The 20733-nt window shown below is 34.3% G+C and overlaps 1 protein-coding gene across 5 annotated transcripts in view; it reads right to left on the bottom strand.

Moving 5' to 3' along the window:
• Window positions 1-20733, bottom strand: part of FTCDNL1 (formiminotransferase cyclodeaminase N-terminal like) — a 119766-nt gene that overhangs the window by 79650 nt on the left and 19383 nt on the right. The window contains exon 1 of one of the 5 annotated variants that reach the window (XM_074302759.1): window positions 17011-17086. The exons of the other annotated variants lie outside the window; for them this stretch is intronic. Within the exon in view, the coding sequence (XP_074158860.1) occupies window positions 17011-17020 (10 nt within the window). The 5' untranslated portion in view covers window positions 17021-17086. Of the gene's footprint in view, window positions 1-17010; window positions 17087-20733 lie in introns of those variants that run through there. 5 annotated transcript variants of the gene reach the window in all.

Genomic DNA, 20733 nt, shown 5'->3' with positions numbered 1-20733 from the left:
TTATAATAGCTCAAGCCAGTGGTGATAAAGTCCTGAATAAAGGCAGTAATCCTAGGAATGAAAGGGGGATATGAGATGTTACAGATTTAGAATAAACAGCACTGGGTAATCAATTAGAGGAGAATAGAATGACTCACAAGTTATGAACCTGTTTGACTAGGAGGGAAGCCCACCATGCTAGATCATATCCTCAGAATTCTAAGGAAGAAAGTGTACCTCGAAGAGGGTATAGCAATTGGAGATTGAGCTGCTGGACCTTGACAGTTTCTCCCTGAAAAATACTTATATTTATTCAGTCTTAGATTGGAGGATCTTGAGAAAATCTCTGACAAATCTACTGTGCAACATTCTTTAGGACTATGAAGGATTGGCAGCCTGGCAGGGGAAACAGATGCCCTACCTGATCTAGCCTAAAAGAAAAGAGAAAGATTGTGTTGTTATCAAGACAGTTGCCTACTTCTGGGAATTATACAGGTTAGCAAGAAGAGAGAGAGCAGGCCACAGCAGAAAAGCAATGATGCTGGATCCAGGCACAGTTCATTAAGGTCTTGCAGTCTTTAAAGAGGGAAGATACCCAAGAATGCACTCCATAGAATTTATTCATTACCACTTCTTTGAAAAATTTATTTTTATTTATTTGCTACAAAATTATCTTATTTTTATTGGCATCATTAGTTTTTATTTCTAAATATATTCATTGTTTAAATATATTTCTCCTTTGTTTCTCCAGCAAGTCATCCATTGCAACAAAGAATTTTTAAAAAGACAAAGAAAATCAGTTTAGTAAATATATTACATATTTTTATTTACTTACATTTTTTATATTTACAAATATATTTACATATATTTATGTTATACATATATATATTTACTAAACTGATTTTATCAGTTTTTTATTTTTATACACACACATACACACACATAGATAGATATATACATACATGCATACACTCAACAGAAACAGGAAAGTTTGGAGGTAAAGCAGGCTCTTTTTTTTTTTTTTCAAAATCATATATCAACAATGGGATCAATTTTTAAATGGCTCTTATAGATGATAGAGCAGTAGTCCTAAAAAGGAACTTTGCCCAGAAGACTCTTTCCTGAAAAATTCTAAGACATCCACTCACAATAAATATGCTGAAAAAAAGAAAGCAAAGTCACCACTTAACTAAAATTATGGTTTTAGAATGAAATTTCCAAATAATTAGATGACAGCATTCAGAATATATGTATAAATTCCTACAAAAGATTGCTATATAATTTGGTGAATATCAAGATGTTATTTTCTCAAAATGAATAGTTATTAAGAGAAAATTAGCTCTCTCATATCAATCACCTTATAAAATGGAATCTTACAGTTTCAAAATGTATTGTATTCTTTGTAACTGTTAGAATACTATTTAAGATTAAAATTCCTTTGAGAAGGCCATTTTCAGCACTTTCAGTTTTTACTTCAAGTTAGAATTAACATTCTATCTTGAAAAGATTCTTAGGATGTATTTTTAAAAATGTGTAATTCACACAATAGATACCTATTGTGTCAAAACTTTTATAAAAGATACATGACTTAGAAAGGCTGAGTTGGTTTTTTAACATGATTTACTGGCTTGTCAGTGTAGGCTGTTTATTTTTTAATCCCTTAAATCAAAAAAAGATTGCTTTTTAATATGCCACAGTATAAGACATGTTCTTTCTTTATCTCTTTTGTGGAGGGAGGGAGAATAGAAATGGTTTCTAATTTTGAAGATTCAAAAGACTTAATAGCTAGATGAATTATATTTTAACATTCCCATTAATTTGTCCTTAAATAGGGAAAACCCACAATTCTGAGAAACTTATCATTATGGGAGGAAAAGCCCTGATGTATAATTGTAACCAAATATGAAAGCCCAGATTTTCTAAGCTAAATATTGCATGTTCTTCAAAAGATTTACAAATTCTCATAGACACAGAACTTGGAGAATGAAAAGATTATAATTTGACAAATTATAGATTTCATTGTTGTTGTTTTTTGATGTGTGAAACCTACAAACAAATATCAAGAGATTGTATTGCAAAATTGAAACTCCCTTGTTTAGCTTTGCAAGGGACAGTGTCCTATGTGGCTTGCAACCCTGCCTTAAAAGAAAATGCAGTGTAATGTAAAAGACACTCTAATCACTACATCTAATTACAAAGAAGAATAACTCACTAAATTTTTTAAAGATCCTTGGGTGGGAGTGCGGTCGAGTGGTTAGGGCCCAGGCCTGAAAGTCAGTAGTCTTGGTTTCTATTTTAAATAGTACCTCCATGACCTTCAGTAAAACATTTAACCTCTTTGTTTCTCAATTTTCTTCATATGCCAATTGTAGCTAACACTATCCATTGTTAGAGGAACAAGAACTGAACAAGAAATTAAGATTTATAATTTAGATTTTCAAAGTGCTCCAAGATCACTGAAGAATTCAGAACAATATGATTTCAAATCTTTATTCTGCTTCTTATTTGGCAAGTCACTTAACTGTACTAGATCTCCATTTTCTATAAAATGAAGGAGTTGTCCTAAATCAAAGTTCTTAAACTGTGGGACGCAACTCCATAAGGGGAAACTGAATGTGGGTGGTCATGAAAAATTTTGCAACCATAAAAATTTTTAAATATTCCACCAAGATTCAATTCTTTAGGTAAAAATAAATAAGCACATCCAACTCATTAGTATGAAAATTTGCTTTCATCTATAATAAATGGCAAAATTATATGTATACCAAAGAATTGTTTCAAAATACATTTGATTTATTATCAGTAAATGTTTGATATGTATACTTATTTTATATATCTATATACTCAAGGTTCCGTAAAAATATTTTTGGGGGAAAAAAAAAAAAAAAAGGCCACAAGTAGAAAAAATTTAAGAAGCCTTGAGCCAAATAATCTCCAAATTACCTTAAAGTTCTAAGTTCTATAAATGAATGAACTTAGATCGGAGTCATTATTGTGCTTAGACAAAAAGGTAAGGTTCATTCTTGACTGTCAGTACCTAAACATAACAAGAAACACAAAAGTTTCTCTTAAGCTTTTTTTGAAGGAACACTTTGAAAGCTATCAAGATAAATTTCAATAATGTCAGAACTCCTTGATGCCTTTCTGGTGACAGTACTACATCCAGATACTATGTAGAAAATACACTTTCAGGACATTATTTCATAACCAGCACATTAATAACACAACTAATTCCTGCAGTTACCTTCAAATTGCTCCTTTGCTTTGGAGGATATGGGAGGTCACAATTGTGCCAATACTGATCTTTTGCTAGTCATTATTATTACTGTTACTCTAAAATATTTGTTTTCTTTTCCATTGTCACAATTTTGTGTTTTATCGAGGTGTGGTGGCTTTTAATGATTCTCCAAGTATTAAGTACAGACAAATAATTATATATTTTCTCTAAACTATTTCAGAGGTATCTGGGGAAAATGTAAGATATTCTAATTATACTATAACTCTATAAATCAACTACCAAAATAGCTATCAGTGAGAATAATTAACAACTTAGTTCATTGATTATGGGAGACATTAGGATAGTAATTCTTTCCTTTCCTTAAAAAAAAAAAAAAAAAAACAGACTCTTTCAGAACTCTATGTACTTTTCTGAGGCTAATATATTTCTCTTATGGATTTTGATCTTTTCAACTAGGGAGTATACCTTACCCTTGGGGGACTCCATTAAGTATAATTTGCTAAGATATTTTGTATACCAAACAAATGGCAAAATTAAGAATAATATTGGAATATTAATGCAGCATGTAATGGAGTTCTTAAGTGGTAAAATATTCAACCTTTACCAAGAAAGCTCATTCTGTGATCTAATTTATTTTTTTTCCCTAGCATAAAATGCTCTTTAAAATGTAATTAGTCAAAATATTGTATCATGAAGGGAGATGGAGACTTATGGAAAAAATCTAAAACAGTCTAAGGAAAATTTTATTGAATTTACTTGATTAGATAAACAGGATAAACTGAGGCACATGTCTTAGGTAAAGAATCTTTAAGTCAGAAGTAGAAATACTTAAGGACTATATTAAGTCTTTTGTTATCTATGGTTTGTAAATCCAGATTTGTGTTTTTATTAGTTCAATTTCATTGATAAAACTTTAAAATATGAAGTGGTTATCTATCATAAAAGTCCTTAGACATAGCCCACTTGATATTACATTAGAGAAATATTAAAATTTTTTCTTTTATTAAAATTTTATTTAATTTTTTCAATTATTATTGTTTTGAACAATAATATCCTTAGTTGGCTGTGTCAAAAAATACATGTTTCAATCTATATCTTTTAATTGCATTATTTCTCTGGGGGGGGGGGGGGAACTACCGTGTTTCCCCGATAATAAGACACTGTCTTATTATTTTTTTGGGACTAAAAAACACCAGAGGGCTTATTTTCAGGGGAGGGCTTATTTTATCCTCCATCATGCCCCTTTTATCCTCCATCATGCCCATTTTAGCCTCCATCATGCCCCTTTTAGCCTCCATCATGCCCCCTGAGTGCTTATTTTATTCTCCATCGCTTACTGAACTTACCGAGTTTTTAGATGGTCCTGTCTCAGCTCTACTCCGCGGCGCTGCTCTCAGTAGCGCCAGCAAGCAAATCACCAGGGAAGAAGAGGATGACGCGCTCACTGCTGCAGCTCTGATTGGATGCAGCTCGGAGCGCGACGTGCGTTTCACCCGGGAGGGGAGGGCGGCGCTGCTTACTGAAGGTACCGCTACGCAGCATATAGCGCAGGGGATCACCATGATGACCGTTTTCATAGTAAGTTCGATAGGGCTTATTTTCGGGGGAGGGCTTATTTTAGCGGAATATTAAAGAGTATGTGGGTGTCTTATTTTCAGGATAGGTCTTATTATCGGGGAAACACGGTAGATTCTTCATCATAAGTCCTTTGGTATTATAATTAGTCATTACATTATTTAGAGCTTCAAATATTTAGGATGTTCTTGTATAAATTGTTCACCTAGTTTTTCTTGCTTCACCTCACATCCAGATATGTCATCTCAAGTTACTCTAAAACTATTACTTTCATCTTTTCAATCCACATATCATAATTTGCTCACTCATTCTGTACCTGATGGGCATACTCTTAGTTTTTAGATTTTTGACATGACAAAATGAGCTGCTATCTCTCCCTCCTCTCTCTCTCTCTCTTTTTCTTTCTCTCTCTCTCTCTCTCTCTCTCTCTCTCTCTCTCTCTCTCTCTCTCTCTCTCTCTCTCTCTCTCTCTCTCTCTCTCTCTTTCCTCTCTCTCTCTCTTTCTCCTCTCTCTCCTCTCTGTCTCTCTATCTCTCTCTCTCTGTCTCTCTTTGTCTCTTCTGTCTTTCTCCATATAGCTAGATAGATATCATATTGGTCTTTTTTTTTTTTTTTTTTTTTTTTTTTTGATGTCTTTGGTGTATAAACGTAGTACTGATATTTTTGGGTAAAAGTTTAATTACTTTTTTGGCATAGTTCTGATATGGAACAGGAATTTTAATCAGTAACTTCATCCATCCATTCACACACACAAAGTTAGGCCTTACTGCTAGGACTGTCTGGTTTGCATACTTAAAAAGTGTACCCTACTTCCTCCATTCTCATTATGTGCCTGGTCACTTGGTTTCACTCTACCTCTTCCCCAAATCCTCCCTAAATCTTACCTCTCTTTCCTCTGATTTTAAAGATCGGCTCCTCTCTGAACACATGGCTTAATCATACATGATGTGCCTTGCTTAATGAAATAGGATTTAGCCCATGAGTCACTTCACATAATAAATGGCATCCTTTTGTGACTATGATAAACAGCATGTCTCAAACCACTCTTCCATCTTATAACCTTGTACTTCCTTTATCCAATACTTTTTTTTTTTTCCCCCTGAGGCTGGGGTTAAGTGACTTGCCCAGGGTCGCACAGCTAGGAAGTGTTAAGTGTCTGAGATTAGATTTGAACTCGGATCCTCCTGAATTCAAGGCAGGTGCTCTATCCACTGCGCCACCTAGCCCCCGATCCAATACTTCTTTAGTTCCAAATTACTTACTTGAATTTCTGAACATAGCTAAGCCATCAGGTTATTCACACACCTATTTTCTAGCATTTGTCATTTTCCTTTTTTTTTTTTTTTTTTTGCCAACTTTGTCAATTGATAGATATGAGGTAGAATAATCTCAGGGTTGTGTTAATTTTCATTTCTCTAATCATTAGTGGAACATTTTTAAAATATAGTTACTGATAGCTGGTGTTTCTTCTGAAACTTCCTTATGGAAATATGTTTTTTAATGGTTTACTATATGGCAGGAACTGTAAAAGTTAAATAAATATGACAGAAATACTAAATGAATAAATTAATTCAATTATAGTTAGAAACCCTGAAGAATACACATGATATGCTTTGTTTTGTTTTTCCCCTGATGCTGGGGTTAAGTGACTTGCCCAGGGTCACACAGCTAGGAAGTGTTAAGTGTCTGAGACAAGGATTTGAACTCTGATCCTCCTGAATTCAAGGCTGGTGCTCTGTCCACTGCGCCACCTAGCTGCACCCACATGATATGTATTCATAAAAATATAAGAATAATCTCAATCTATTTGTAGTTGCTGCCACAAGTTTTTTCAATTTTCGTACCCTTCACAAACCCATAAGACAAATAGGAAAACGTAAGAAAATCTAGGCACGAGTTCTGACAGTTATTAAAGACTAAATTTCTATTTACTTCCACAAATATTTATTAAGTATCTATTTTTTACAAATTGTTATTCCAGGAATTAGGGCAGATAAGTTTGGATAAAACAGTATTGCTATCCTCATGAAAATTTTACTTCATCCTTTAAAATCCACATTTCTGTTTGATCATTAGTATTCTTTATACCTAACTCCCAATTATTCCTTGTAATGTATGCATTGTGAAAATATTTTAAAAGTTAACCACTGACTCCTATTTAGAAATAAAGAATTGCTTAGTGGATAGCATGGCTAGACTCAAAATCAGAAGTTGGGAGTTCTAGTTTTAGCTCTGTCATTATCATCCCGATAACCTTGGACAAATCACCAAACTGGATTCTCATTTCTCAATGATAAGATGGAGATAAAAATATCTTCCCTGCCTTCTTTATAAAAATTGTTGTGGGAATTAGACATATTATCTATAATATTTATATTATCATTCTGTTATTATTATCAATTATACATAATATATGCACATATATGAAATCACTTTAAAAGTTGTACAACACTCTATAGACATGCTATATAATTCTGCCCCCGTGTGGAGAATGGAAATAAAAATGCAGAATCGATTTTAAAAGAAGAAAAAAGTAAGCATCAGATATTAAAACAGTTTTGTACTTGTGTTCAAGATATCTATGTCATTGTAAGAAATGAGAAAGTCACATTGGTTCTCTGAGTCTGTTTTTAAATCTGTAAAATGAAATATTAGTTGTACTCTCAATCTCATAAACTTGTTGTAAAAAAGGTGATTTGCAAACTGTGATGAGTTAGTAATATATAAACTAGCTCTTTCATCTCAAAAAGATTAATATTTAGAATTGCAAAATTGGCCATCTCACTTCCTTTCTTGAGTATACATTACCACTGTTTGTCTTTTATAATGACAAAAACACCTGTAGTTTATACATGGTTCTCTTAGTCAATGCTGCTAACCCTTTTGCTCTAACCCCAGAAGTCTCTTCCCCATCAATCCAAATAGTAGTTCACTGTACTTACTCTATAGTAACCTTAAATATGCTATAATACTTTATGGAAGGGAGAGAAATTGGCTTCATATAATGAATAGACCAAAGTCTTTGAAATTTTGGGAGAGCAGTGAGTCCCTATGGCATGTCAATAAATACTCATTCTATAAAAGTTAAAATTTATTTTTGATAAAAAGTAAAAGGTTACTAAGGAATTTTTTTTAAATCATTGTAATGACTGTTCCATACCATACTTATCTTCTTTGAGTTTATTTTAAATTTGATTTTATAATAAACAAGTTTTTGTTAAGTTGCTAATTGCACACACAGGTTTTTTTATATAATTGGAATTCAGTATCCATATTTTTAAAAAGGTAACAGAATCAATTGCCAGTATTGCTAATAAAATATTAGCTGTTCAAAGTGAACAATAAGTTATCACATGATACAAAAAAACCCTAACATTATAAATGTTGGTAGTGATATTCATCTTGCTAGATAAAACAAGAAATTTTCGATTCAAGAGATAAAATATTCTACTTTTTACATGTAAAAACTACTATATGGTATTGACTGAAGAAGAAAGCAGAGTTGAATATTCATACATCTAAAGGGAGAGCATATGACAGAGTTGAGAGTATAATATTCAATAGTTGTTTTTAGATTCACAGCAGTCTTCCTAAGGTCAGTGTTATCCACACAAATAAAAATTAAATTTAATTGTATTCAGTTCATCAGATGGAAGTCTTTTCTGATCCTTACTGGGTCTGTTGCCAGAATACTGTTGCCAAATACTCAAACTCACAGTGTTCTCTAAGCACCCGCTTTTCCACCTTCATGGCCCTTGAAACAAATCGTTTTCATCTACCCATTCAAAATGAGGGAGTCTTCATATGCTTGAGGTAGACATTCCCTAGTAAAGAAAGGCCATGGGCAAAGAGGGTGGGATTGAAAGTAGTAGTAAACAAGGAGCTGTAACAACTCTGAAACTAAAGGGAAGGAAAAGAGCATAAAAGAAGCTGTTAAACAATGAAAGAAAAGGATTTGTAGCTCATTTTGGATGACCCAAATCTAATCTGCAAAATAGGTGATAAAATATCCATTGCTCAAATAGGAACTTACAGTAGAAAGAATGCTAGATTTGGAGTCAGGAAATGTAGCTCTCAATCCTAGGGTCCCAAATGGGGATAGGGTGGGATGTTTACATATATCTTATCTTAGATTTCTTGGGTAGAAGTTGTAAGTCAAGAGAATGAGAAAAATCCCTTCAAATGAACCTTGTTCCCTTAAGATTGTGAAAAAAGCTGACATAAGGGTTATATTATAATTATGTTTCATTAAATATTCCTTGTAATACTTTTTGTCTTCCCATGAAAAATCTAATTTTACCCATATGCATTAAAACATTGAAATAAATTCAATTTCACTCCAATTTCCTTTCACTTCAGTCACACATGATTCCATAAGATTTCACTTAGAAGTATAGAAATTTCAGATTCAAAAATTATCCTTTCTGGGAGAAATAAAGGACAGTATTTGCAAATAGTTATTGGAGATAGTTGCTTACAATCAGAATATTATCCAATTCTAAATATCCTACCTCTCTTTCTTTTTATTCTTTGACTAAATCTATATGTTTAACTAGGAATTGGAGGAGAGAGGGGAAAAACTGGAAGTAGTGGGTTAAGAATGATGCCATAAACCAACCTCAGCTGGAAAAGAATATTTCTCATATTTAGTAAATATAGCTATAATTCAATAGTAAATAGCTTAAAACACATCATAAACATCATCCACAAGAAATATTAGATAAATCTGATAAGCAATCAAAATAGACATGACAATGACCACTTAGCCAAATTCTTCATAAAAAGGTGGAAATGGCAGGTAGCATTGCTTTTATATTGGCAGATGGCAGATTAAATCAATATGGCTATTAGCAAAGCAATAAAGTTGCATTGTTAATGGTTATTTTGACCTAGGGGAATTATAAAGTCATATAATTGATTCAAAATGGTAGCTTAAGTGGAAAAATACAATATAGAAATCCACTACTGCAAAAACATACAAATAAAAAATAAAGCAAATAACCATTTGTGAATATGCAATTTTTGAGAATAAGTGGTTTATAAAATTTACCAAAAAATTATAAAGAAAAGATAAGTAATTCAGAGAAATTAAGCAAACTATGTTAATAAAAAAATAGTTTTCAGATTCTTGTATTAAGTCCCTATGATTTGTCCTTTCTTCTCAAAGGACATCATAAGGTGATGTTTTGACTTTTGTGTAAGATGGATTTAAATGAGGCATTTATTGTATACCATATCATAATTTTTGAAAAATGAACTGATATTGCAGTAGAAAAAGAGCTGATTTAGTCAGAAAACCTGTGTTTAAATCCTGTTCACTTAATGTCCTGTGTAACATTGGACATGTTATAAGCTCTCTAGGTCTCCATTCCTTGTAAAATGAAAGGGATAGAATAGATGGCTTTCTAAGGTACTTTTCATTTCTATGATGATGAATGGCAAAAAACAAACAAAAACACTGTCTTCAAATCCCATTTTTGATAGTTCCTATATGATTTTGGTTGAGTTTCTGTACGCTCCCTGAGTCTCAGTCCCCTATCTGTAAAATGCAGTTGGAATATATGGCTTTAAAGGTTCCCCTAGCTGAAGAGCCAGCTGAAGATAGTAGATCAGGTAAGTACCAGTATCTACATGAAGATACCCATGGCAAGATACTCCTTTCAGGATTCCTAATCTGCTATATAAATATTATTTATCCTAAAGTTTAATGTGATGTACCTATCTTAAAACTTGTAAGGATAAAATGAGAAAATCTTAGTAAAGTGATTTATAAACATTAGAGCATCACACTAAACTCGCTTAGTTTTGGAAAAACGGAAAAGCAGCTGACAGAACATGCTAAGGACATGTTCCTTCAAGTCCAATTTTAGACTGTTCAGTCCCTTGGTGTGCTCTGGGGGAGCAATTATAAAGCAGCGTGTGGGTGTAAGGTGCTTCCTTTCTTCCCTTTTGTCTGTGAAATTTGGATTGGACTGCCTTCCTTGTCACACAGAAGTATGGGTGCATTTGGATGCTGATAGGCAGATGACTGACAGGTGGCACAGTGGATAGAGTACTAGGAATGGAGGCAAGAAGATCTGAGTTCAAATCCAGCCTATACTGGCTGTGTAACCATAGGCAAATCATTTAAACCCTTATTGACTCAGTTTCCTTATCTGTAAAATGAGAATAATTGAATCTACTTCCCAGAGTGTTATGAGGATCAAATGAGATTATAATTGTAAAGGATTTATCATAGTGCTTGGCATAGTAAGTGCTATATAATTGTTAGCTATTTATTATTTCAATCCTAAGCACAATTGACCAAAGAGCCACAGGAGTTTTGCAACTACTGTTAACTATAAAAATACCAAAAAGCTCACACAAGTTATCACAACCACAATCTGAAAAATAAAAGAAAATAAATTAAAATAAAATAAAACCAAAATGATAATAGTGGTCATAAGCAAAAAAACTTACTTTATTCCCCTGGAGAAGGAAAACTAGATTCATGTGCCGGGGCCCCACTTTAGTGTAGGCAAATCTCAATGATCATACTAATGGTTATATGGTAAGTTATAGTTCTGACAACAAGGAGTAATAGCAACAATGAGAGGAGTTTGATTCATAGCAGGGTTTCGGGTCCTTCAGGTCCTTGTCAGAGGTCAGGGACTACCTGGGGCTAGTGTGAAACAGTTCTGGCATTTTGCTGTGGCTGAGTTCATCCAGAGAGTGAGAAAAAGGATTGATGCTATGTCATGTGCAAGGCACAGCCGACTTGCCAAGCCTTAGCACTGGAAAACAAGATGTCTCCTAATAGTAAAAAGAGAGGATTAAAAAGAAAGGGATGATCTTAGTCTGAGGATTCTGACAGCTACTATGTAGGCTGGGGGCAACTAACACAGGGAATCGGCTCTGTGGGGACACCGCACTCCCATAGTTCAAGAGCAAGACTTCTTGCTTGACATCATAATCTAAAGGCAGGGAAATATGGAACATCCTCACCTGGAGCTCCTACCTCCAACCTGCTCCTGGGATCTTTGAAGACTAGGAGCTATGCTAAGAAGCCTGGACTGGGCTAAGAGCTAAAGCAGCCAATTAGAAACCATTGCTTAGCCAGATCCACCCAGGTGGGAATCCAGAAAAGTTCTCTGAAAGCAGTTGAAACCTATGACATTTTTCCCTCATGTTTCCTTTGATTCCAGTAAAATGTACCCTGCACAGCCATCCAGGCAGAACCACTGGACTGGTGGCTGGAGAAGAATGCCACCTGGTGGGCAAAGTCATGCATTACTTTTCCTTGCCAGTTAATGGAAAAGGTATTTTTTTTTTTTTTTTTTTTTTTTAGTATATAAGCTCACTGTACATCAGCACAGAAACCTAAGTATCACCCTGAACACTCACCAAACATATACATAGCCAACAACCCTGTCAGAACTAGAACATTAGATTGAGAACCAGGATGACAGACTTTTTTTTTATCCATTCCTTTACTTTATGATTTTGTGCCACTTGATTTTCTCTCCGTGTTTACTGAGTAAGATATAAACTCCTAGAGGAAATATTCTAATTTGTTGGGGGTGTTTTGTCCTTGTGACACAATACCTTGCATAATATCTTATATTCAGAAGACATCCAATCAATGTTGAAATGAGTTTAATTGAATGAATGTATTTTTTAACAACTATAAAACAGAAAATAGTATAGGAATAATATGTAATTCTTCCCTAGGAATTTTATATAAAATATGAAAGTACTGCCAAATAGAATAAAATGACAGAGAAAAGTCCAAAAGCCTTAGCAGTATTGTCCATCAGAGGAGCCAGTAAACAGGTAAAACTAAGAACAGTTTTCCCCCTTTTCAATAATTACAGGCCTGATGAATTCACTGAAGCTCTTCACTAAGAAAAGGAAAAAGTTGATCAAAAAATCACCTGGATCAGGAATAAGAGGAATTAATACATAAAAAAGGGAACTAGCAACTAGGAGAGAATAAGAAAAAAAGCATCAAAGGTATCTCTAAAAGTTATATATTGTCTATTTATTCCCTTAAAACCTCAGACAGAAAGAAAACCAGTTGAGGAAAAGACCTATTTAGAACTTCTGACAGGAAGAATAGAGAACCATTAAAGGGATATTTTGTTCTTGAGACATATTTTTAAGAGATAACAACCATCTGCTGTAGGAATTGTGATTATGACGTCACTGGAATGAGTACAGACATGTTTGGAGTGACTCAAAATGCTAGAATAAAAATGCTCTCTTTTCAGAGTGGGGGCAATTAATGACTTTTTTTAAAGACATTTGGAGAAGAAAATGAATTGCTGACAAAACTTGCAAAGATACTATGCTAAATTCTTGGGAATATAAAGATAAAAAGGAAAATTTCCAGGCACAAATAAGTAAACACAAGAAGGCATTTTGAAGAGAAAAAGAACATCAACATGTGAGGATAATGTACATAGTAATATTTTAGGCTAATATGAGGTATAGAGAGGGAAATATACCATGAAATGAAAAGTATATTTAGGGAAGATGTATCCCTGCTATGAGGATTGCCAAGTCCTTTTCAGGACTACTTTCCACCTTTGCTGTCCACTTGATCCACCTTACTCATCTGTAGAATGCACAATAGTCACACTCTGGAAAACTATTTCAGCAGATGGGTTGAAAGAGCCCATCAGTTCTGCCCCACGCATGTAAAAACTCTACCCAGTAGAATTAGTGGATGAGAACTAAGCTAGTCAATATGTCTACCAAAAGGATGAATGACAGGCTCATGATAATGTGATTGTCACTTGTAGAATAATGCCATGCCATCTTCATTAGTATCTGTATTCTCACCATGACCAATCCTGATGAAATAAAAGAAAAATTTTATAAAGACCTAAAAACCCTTATCATTGATGTGCCAAAAGAGGATAAGCTTACAATTCTGTATGACTTTAATGCTAGACTAAATTCAGATTATCAGACATGGCAGGAAGTCCTTGGGAGTAGAGCTGGAAACAGCAGCAGCAATAGTCACTTACTACTGAAGACTTGTATATCTCATGACCTCATCACCAACACTGTTTTACCTAAATGCAATAAAACTTCTCATAGTAAGCATTGACATTTAATAGACTATGCCTTTGTAAGGAGAAAAGACAGACAGGATATGAGAATAACAAAGGCAACATGTGGTTCAGAGTGCTGGACCAAAAAAGACTTTGCTCTCTAAGCTAAATAATTGCATTCAACAAAAGCAAAGGCCCCCAAACAAAAAGAGTACCAAAAAACTTAAAGTCAAGAGATTAGAATGCTTCTCTGAGCAGAATAGTTCATTACTAAATTGAAGGGAAAATTGAGCCAACACATGGTTGGCAATAGTGAAGCCATAGTGAAGGAGAGGGCTGGTTTCAGAGATTTAATATTCAGCATTATATTTACTCTGGGTCAGAACACTCACAAACATCAAGATTGTTTTAATGAAAGTGATGGGAAAATTCAGAAACTACTTAGTGAAAAATAAGAAATCCACAAACTTTACCAACAATATAGTTCATGGCTTCACATAGATTGGTCAACAACAGATCACTAGCTAAACCCCAGTTGGTCATTATTTTGGCCCAGATTAACTCAGAATGACTATAAATAGCATTTGTTTCTGTTTTGGCCAGAAACCTTGAGTCTTCCGCTCCTACATTAATTTTTTTTTTTTAACTAGGTAAAAGAGACCATTTTTTGCGTCAATTCTCACCTAATCTTAATCATTGAATGGGTATTGCCTCAGTCAAACATTTAAAAAGACTCAGGTTTCCCACTGTATCCAGGCCCAGATCTCCTGTTGTTCTGATCTATATCTTGTCACTGGACTGCAGATGTCCCTGGAGGAGAAAGCAAGGGTGCTTAGCCCACCTTCATTTAAATCCAATTCCCTTGAATGTCATGGCATCCCCCTCCCTGACATCATGGACCTCTTCAAGAATGAAGGACAAACAAGAAGACAGCATTTAACTCCATCAAAAGGAAATAGAAAAATTTAAAGAGATGTGGGATTGTTGGCATTTTCAATGCCAAGATGAAGTTCAATTTTACATTGATAGCAAAAATCCAAAGTGCTTCTGTGATGCCCTGAAGGCTATTTGTGGGCCAAAGACATACGACATATCTTAACTACTCAAGCTGAAGGAGATATTGATTGGGATAAGGACGTGATCCTGAAGAGTTGGGCCGAATACATGGTGTTCTCAATAGACCATCATCAATCAATGTTGAAGCCACTGACGGTTTACCACAGGTTGAAATCAATCCTTTTTTATTTCCACTTGAAGAAATTTTGAATGGCATTAAACTCATTTTTCTGTGGCAAAGCACCGGTGCTCATTCTAATCCAGCTGAATTTTACAAGGTGTGTGTATGGGGGGGGGGGGGCGGGGAGTGGTTGCATTGCTCATGCAAAAAATGATTGAAATATTCCAGATTATGTGGCAAGAGAACATTATTCTCCTGGAGTTCAAGGATACTTCCATTGTCTTTATTGATAATAAAGTTGATGCATACATTGTCAGAGCTAGCTTACTGTTTGGAAGGTTCCAAAGGAAACTGGGAGAGATGAGCTATTAGATGACCCTACTGAGGGTCTACAGAGCTGTTTTGCAGATCTCATTGTTGTGTCTGTGAAATCTGGGCAGCATGCCAGCACCATGCCAGGAAACTGGATTACTTCCATTTGAATTGTCTTAGGATGATTTTGAAAATTACTGGGCAGGATATCAGACACTGAGGTCCTTTCTCAAACTAAGCTGTCAATCATTCAAATTCTACTGTACAGAGTGCAGTTCTGTTGAGCTGGCCATGTTGTTTAAATACTATACATATGCTTACCTAAAACACTTAAAGCAATGTTCACATGGTGATCAGAAAGTTGTCTCAAGAGAATTTATTCAATGACATGTGAGACATTGGCACAGGACTGCCCAACATGGTGTGCCCACATCAGAGAAGTTTCTGTGCACTATAAGCAAAAGAAAATTGAAGTAGCTCAAAAGAAATGTGAGATATATCTACCTCCAGAAAGAGAACTGATGAACTCATGTTCATCAGAACTAAGTATGGATTAAAGCATATATTTTCACTTTCTATTTTTCTTGCTTTTAAAAATATGATTAATATAGAAATATATTTTTCATGATTGCATATGTATAATGAGTATCATATTGCTTTCTTTTCTATGGATGGGGAAGGATCTTGAGAAAGGAAGAGAATTTGGAACTCAAAATTTCAAAAAAGAATGCTAAAAATAAATATAATTTTAAAAAATAAAATAAAAAGCAACAACAATTTTAAAAAGCCACAAATGTGAGATGTACAAATTTAAAGAATCTGCACCAAATGTTCACATGGATTATTTGTGGTGGAGCATTCTGAGATCATGTGATGTGATCATCAGTCATCGTTGAACACCCTATAATGACTAACAATAATGTAATTTTGAAACCTTTCAGTAATGAAGGATAATTAATTAGGTACCAGGAAAAAAATTAAAAGAGAGGCCTTGCTCTTAAGGAGCATGTCATAATTTAATGGAGGAGGCAACATGAAAAAAAGTGAATAAAATTATGTAAAAGATAAATTGGAAATTTAAATATAAATAAAAAGGAAAGCTTTTTTGAAGGAAATCAGGGAAATCAAGAATTGACAATGATGATTGGAAAGCACTGTATGAATGCAGAATACCAGTAAAAATGCCCAGAGTCATGATATGAAGGGTTTACTTAAGGAACAAGAAGAAAGTCAGACTACAGATTCCATGAAGGTGTACAGGGCATAAGACTGGAAAGGTAGGAGGAGACCAGAGTTACGAAGGGCTTTGAACACCAAACAGGGGATTTTACATTTGATTCTGGAAATGGTAGTTTGTACATGGGAAGAGCCTAACAAATATTTATTAGTTAACTACTGATTGAGAAACAACCACTGGAGTTAAATGTAAAATAAATCTTAATGTGTCTTATAATATAGCCTATAAGATCCTAAAAGGCAGAGATCATGTTTCATGGTTTTTGTAATCTCCATTAGTACTTAGAGCAGTGCTTTTTATATAGTAGATGGTCAAAAACATTTTTTTTTTTGAATGAAGGAATAAATCTTGTCCAAAGATACTGGAGGAAATCATCTGGGAGCAAAGGTAATCTAAGAAGATGCAGGTACTCTAATGTGGATCTGGAAAATAATGATACACATGAGACACTTACCATTTGGCATAACTTGTATATTAGGAAAATGGATGTTTTCACTTCTATTGCCCAAAACAGGAAAGCGACAGCACTGGCAACTATAATGGAATGGAGTCTTATATTAATGATATTAATGATAATGATTGTAACAAAAGAATGGTTATCTCCACATCTATGTTTAGTTTACATAGGAAGATACACTGGCCCTTCTGTACTGGACAATGTTGGGAGGACTATGAAACTAATTTGATGGTCCTGCTGGTAACCTAACCCTTTTTTTTTTTTTTTTTTTTTTTTTTGCTCTTAGATTTACTTGCATGACAATCAGGAACAATCAAGAATCAGTGTGGGAACTGAAAGGAGCTTTGCCATAAGAACCTCTATGAAGTCCCACTGATTATTACTGAGCAAAATACTTGAAAGGGGGTTGGGAAATGTATATAGGTAGAGTAAGCATTAAAAGTGATTTTCTAATTTAAAATTAGATAGTTGGCTGGGGACAGGATTTCAAGCCAAGGTCAGTCAAATACTTCAAACCAACATTTGAAGTAAGAAGATCAAAAGAATGGAAAATCTTAATCTGGAAACTTCTACTGGGTTCTACTAGTTGCCTTCTATTTCCTCACAAGGTACCACTCTACTTTTTAGACCTCCCTTACCACTGCACACAAACTTCTTTCATGTTTTAAACCAAGGTATTACTGTTGACTCTTTTATCTTCCCAATATTTTAGTTTTCTTATCATTTACCAAACTCTATAGGTTCTATTTCCATAATATCTCTTGTATCTATTCCCTTTTTTCTATTCCCATTTCTTCTAGCCTAGTATAGGTTCTCATCACTACCAGACTTCCACTATACCAGTGGTTCTTAAAGTATGGTTCAGAGAACCCTAGGGGATCTCTGAAACTCTTTCAGAGGGTCAATAAATTTAAATTTTGTTTTTATTTCTAATATGTATAAATATAACCCACATAAATAAAAAATGTTGGGACAGATTCACTATAAATTTTAATAGTATAAAGGGATACTGAGTACAAAAATTTGAAAACCATTGCACAGGCATTATTCTCTCTACCTCCAATCAATAATTTAGACTGCTGCCAGGCATTTCATCTTTAGACATAGAGTTGGCTATATTACAACTAGATGGTTCAGAGTACAGAGTGCCAGGTCTGGAATCAAGAAGACCTGAATTCAAATCCAGTCTCTGATATTTGCTAGCTGCCTGACATTGGGCAAATCATTTAACTTGTGTATGCTTCAGTTTCCTTATCTATAATGGGGGTAATATTAGCACCAGCCTCCTAGGGTTGTTTTGAGATTCAAGTGAGATAATTGTCAAGTACACAGCACAGTGTGTAGCATATAGTAAGGACTATATAAATGTTGACTACTTATTAATTTGTTCAAAACATTTTGATTGCTCCATATTGTCTACCAAGTAAAGTTTAACCCTTTGGCCTGGCATTCAAAGGCCTCTAAGATCTGGCGCCATTCTATCTTTCTAACAAGTAATAGCCCCTTTCCTCTTCTTTAGCTATTGAATTCCTATACATACTTTAAAATCCAATTCAAATTTTACCTCCTTTGGAAAATATTTTGGTTCCCACAAATTGTAATGATTTTTCCCCCTTTGGACTTCATGTAGCATTATTCTTGCATTTCTCCAATTCAATTTTGTGTGTTATTTTGTAATACAGTAATTTGCATATAAGTCAAACTACTACCTTCCTTATTCTTGACTAAGTCCAATCCCCTGGTAGTTGAGGTTTGATATTGGATCAAGATGAGACAATCACAGATCATTTAATTGCTAACAAACAGATGGGCCATAGAATAAAGATATTCAAGGAACCTACACAGAGGACATCTCAAATTGATTCATCTGAATGAATTTCTCTTGCTTGACTTGCCCATCACCATGTGAAATGTAACAGAGATCCTAAAGCTCTTTATGGCTTCTTTTTACTATTTGATAAGGAATAGATATTAACCATCTAAACCAACCAAGTCTCAAGGAATTATCTCAATACTTAAAAAAAAAGCCTAGCCCAACTTGCCAAGGGATAATAAGAAGAGAAGAGATGGGGCAGTGTTAGGACCTTATTTCTAGTATACTCACTATCACTTTCTCCAACTCTATAAATTACACATCCACACATTCACATGTGCATGAGCAAATACACACACACACACACACACACACACACACACAATATTTATTATTTCTCCCAAAACACAATTTTAGATTTAACACAAGCTCAAGTTATTGGGATAATTTAATTTGCAACTTGGACAATTAGTTGAATGTGTTGGGGAAAGGAAGTTTTTAATGAGAAATCTCAAATTCAATAAATAAAAAGTATTTGCTGATTAATTTACATTTATTCCCAAATCTGCCTTCTTCCAAACTTAACTTATATCTGTTCAAAGCTACCACTATTCTAGTCACCCAGTTTTGCAACTTGGTATTAGTCTCAGTCCCTTACTCTCTTTCACCTGACATATCAAATCAGTGTTCAAGTTAATTCTACTTCCATAACATCTCTTATATCCATCCTCTCCTCAACAAATTGCAATTACTATCCTACATTAACCCCACATTGTCTTTCAAATATTAGTCTCCTTAATTGGTCTTTTCTCCAATTCATCTTCCTGTACTGTTATTAAAATGTTTTTCCTAAAGCACAAGTCTAAATATATCCCTTACTTCCTCTACAAACTCCAGTGATTATCTATCATTTCTAGGATCAAAAGGAAACCTTGGGGGAAGGGGAAGGAGCAACACTTTTGAAGCCTTTCACAATCTGGGTCCAGCTGATTTTTCTAAGGTTATTATATATTAGCCCTCTTCTGCCTGGTTGGTGGTGTTGTTGCTGTTGTTTGTCCTTTGTTCTCACAGAGTATCATGATGCCAGAGAGGGGATGCTATGATATACAAGTGAATTGGATTTAAGTGAGGAAGGCTGTGCAAGGTCACCTGCCTCACTTTTTCTCTCCAGAGCCATCTGGGTTCAGTGGCAAAGGCTAAGGTCTCCCATTTCATGCAGGGCCATCTCCAACCATCTTGATCTATATCTGCCTGGTAAGGAAAGCAGTAACAGTCCAAATTTCAAGAGCAAGTAGGGTGAAACAGAGAATTATACCTACATTGTACTTTTCTTGGTTTTATTCACTGGTTTTTTTTCTTCTCCCTCCTAATTATGAGTATCTCAATGTTCAATATTTGGTTTTCTCTTCTCTATTTACACTGCCTCAGAGGCAGCATACTTTTTCCGGAATTCAATCTATCACTTTTATACTGGCGACTCTCAAATCTGTATCTTCATTATCAACCTAATATCCAAGGTCCACTTTCATATTTTTAGAAATCCTTAGTACTTTTATTTGATTGAACATGAATTTACATTTAAAATCCATCATAAGCATAATAAGAGATTACCAAAAGGATTCTACAAAATATTGAATGACAAGCCATGTAATAATAAAACTTAATGTGAGAAACATCTCTAGCACTAAATAACAAATCCCTTGCTCTTGTCCTTAGTTTTCTCATATACAAAATGAAAGCATTAAAATTAGTAAAGCTTTTATTTTATATGGGTTGATTACCAACTGTTCTGTACATGTTAATAACAGTGTAACTTAGTATGCTACCTCTTAGTACTTGCTGCTATATTATACTTTTCTTCCCCTTTCTTGCAGCAGACACAATACAACATCTGTTTTTCAACTCTT

The sequence above is a fragment of the Sminthopsis crassicaudata genome, chromosome 3, assembly GCF_048593235.1.
Source record: "Sminthopsis crassicaudata isolate SCR6 chromosome 3, ASM4859323v1, whole genome shotgun sequence".
Classification (NCBI taxonomy): domain Eukaryota; kingdom Metazoa; phylum Chordata; class Mammalia; order Dasyuromorphia; family Dasyuridae; genus Sminthopsis; species Sminthopsis crassicaudata.
This window is presented reverse-complemented; position numbering and strand designations above follow the sequence as displayed.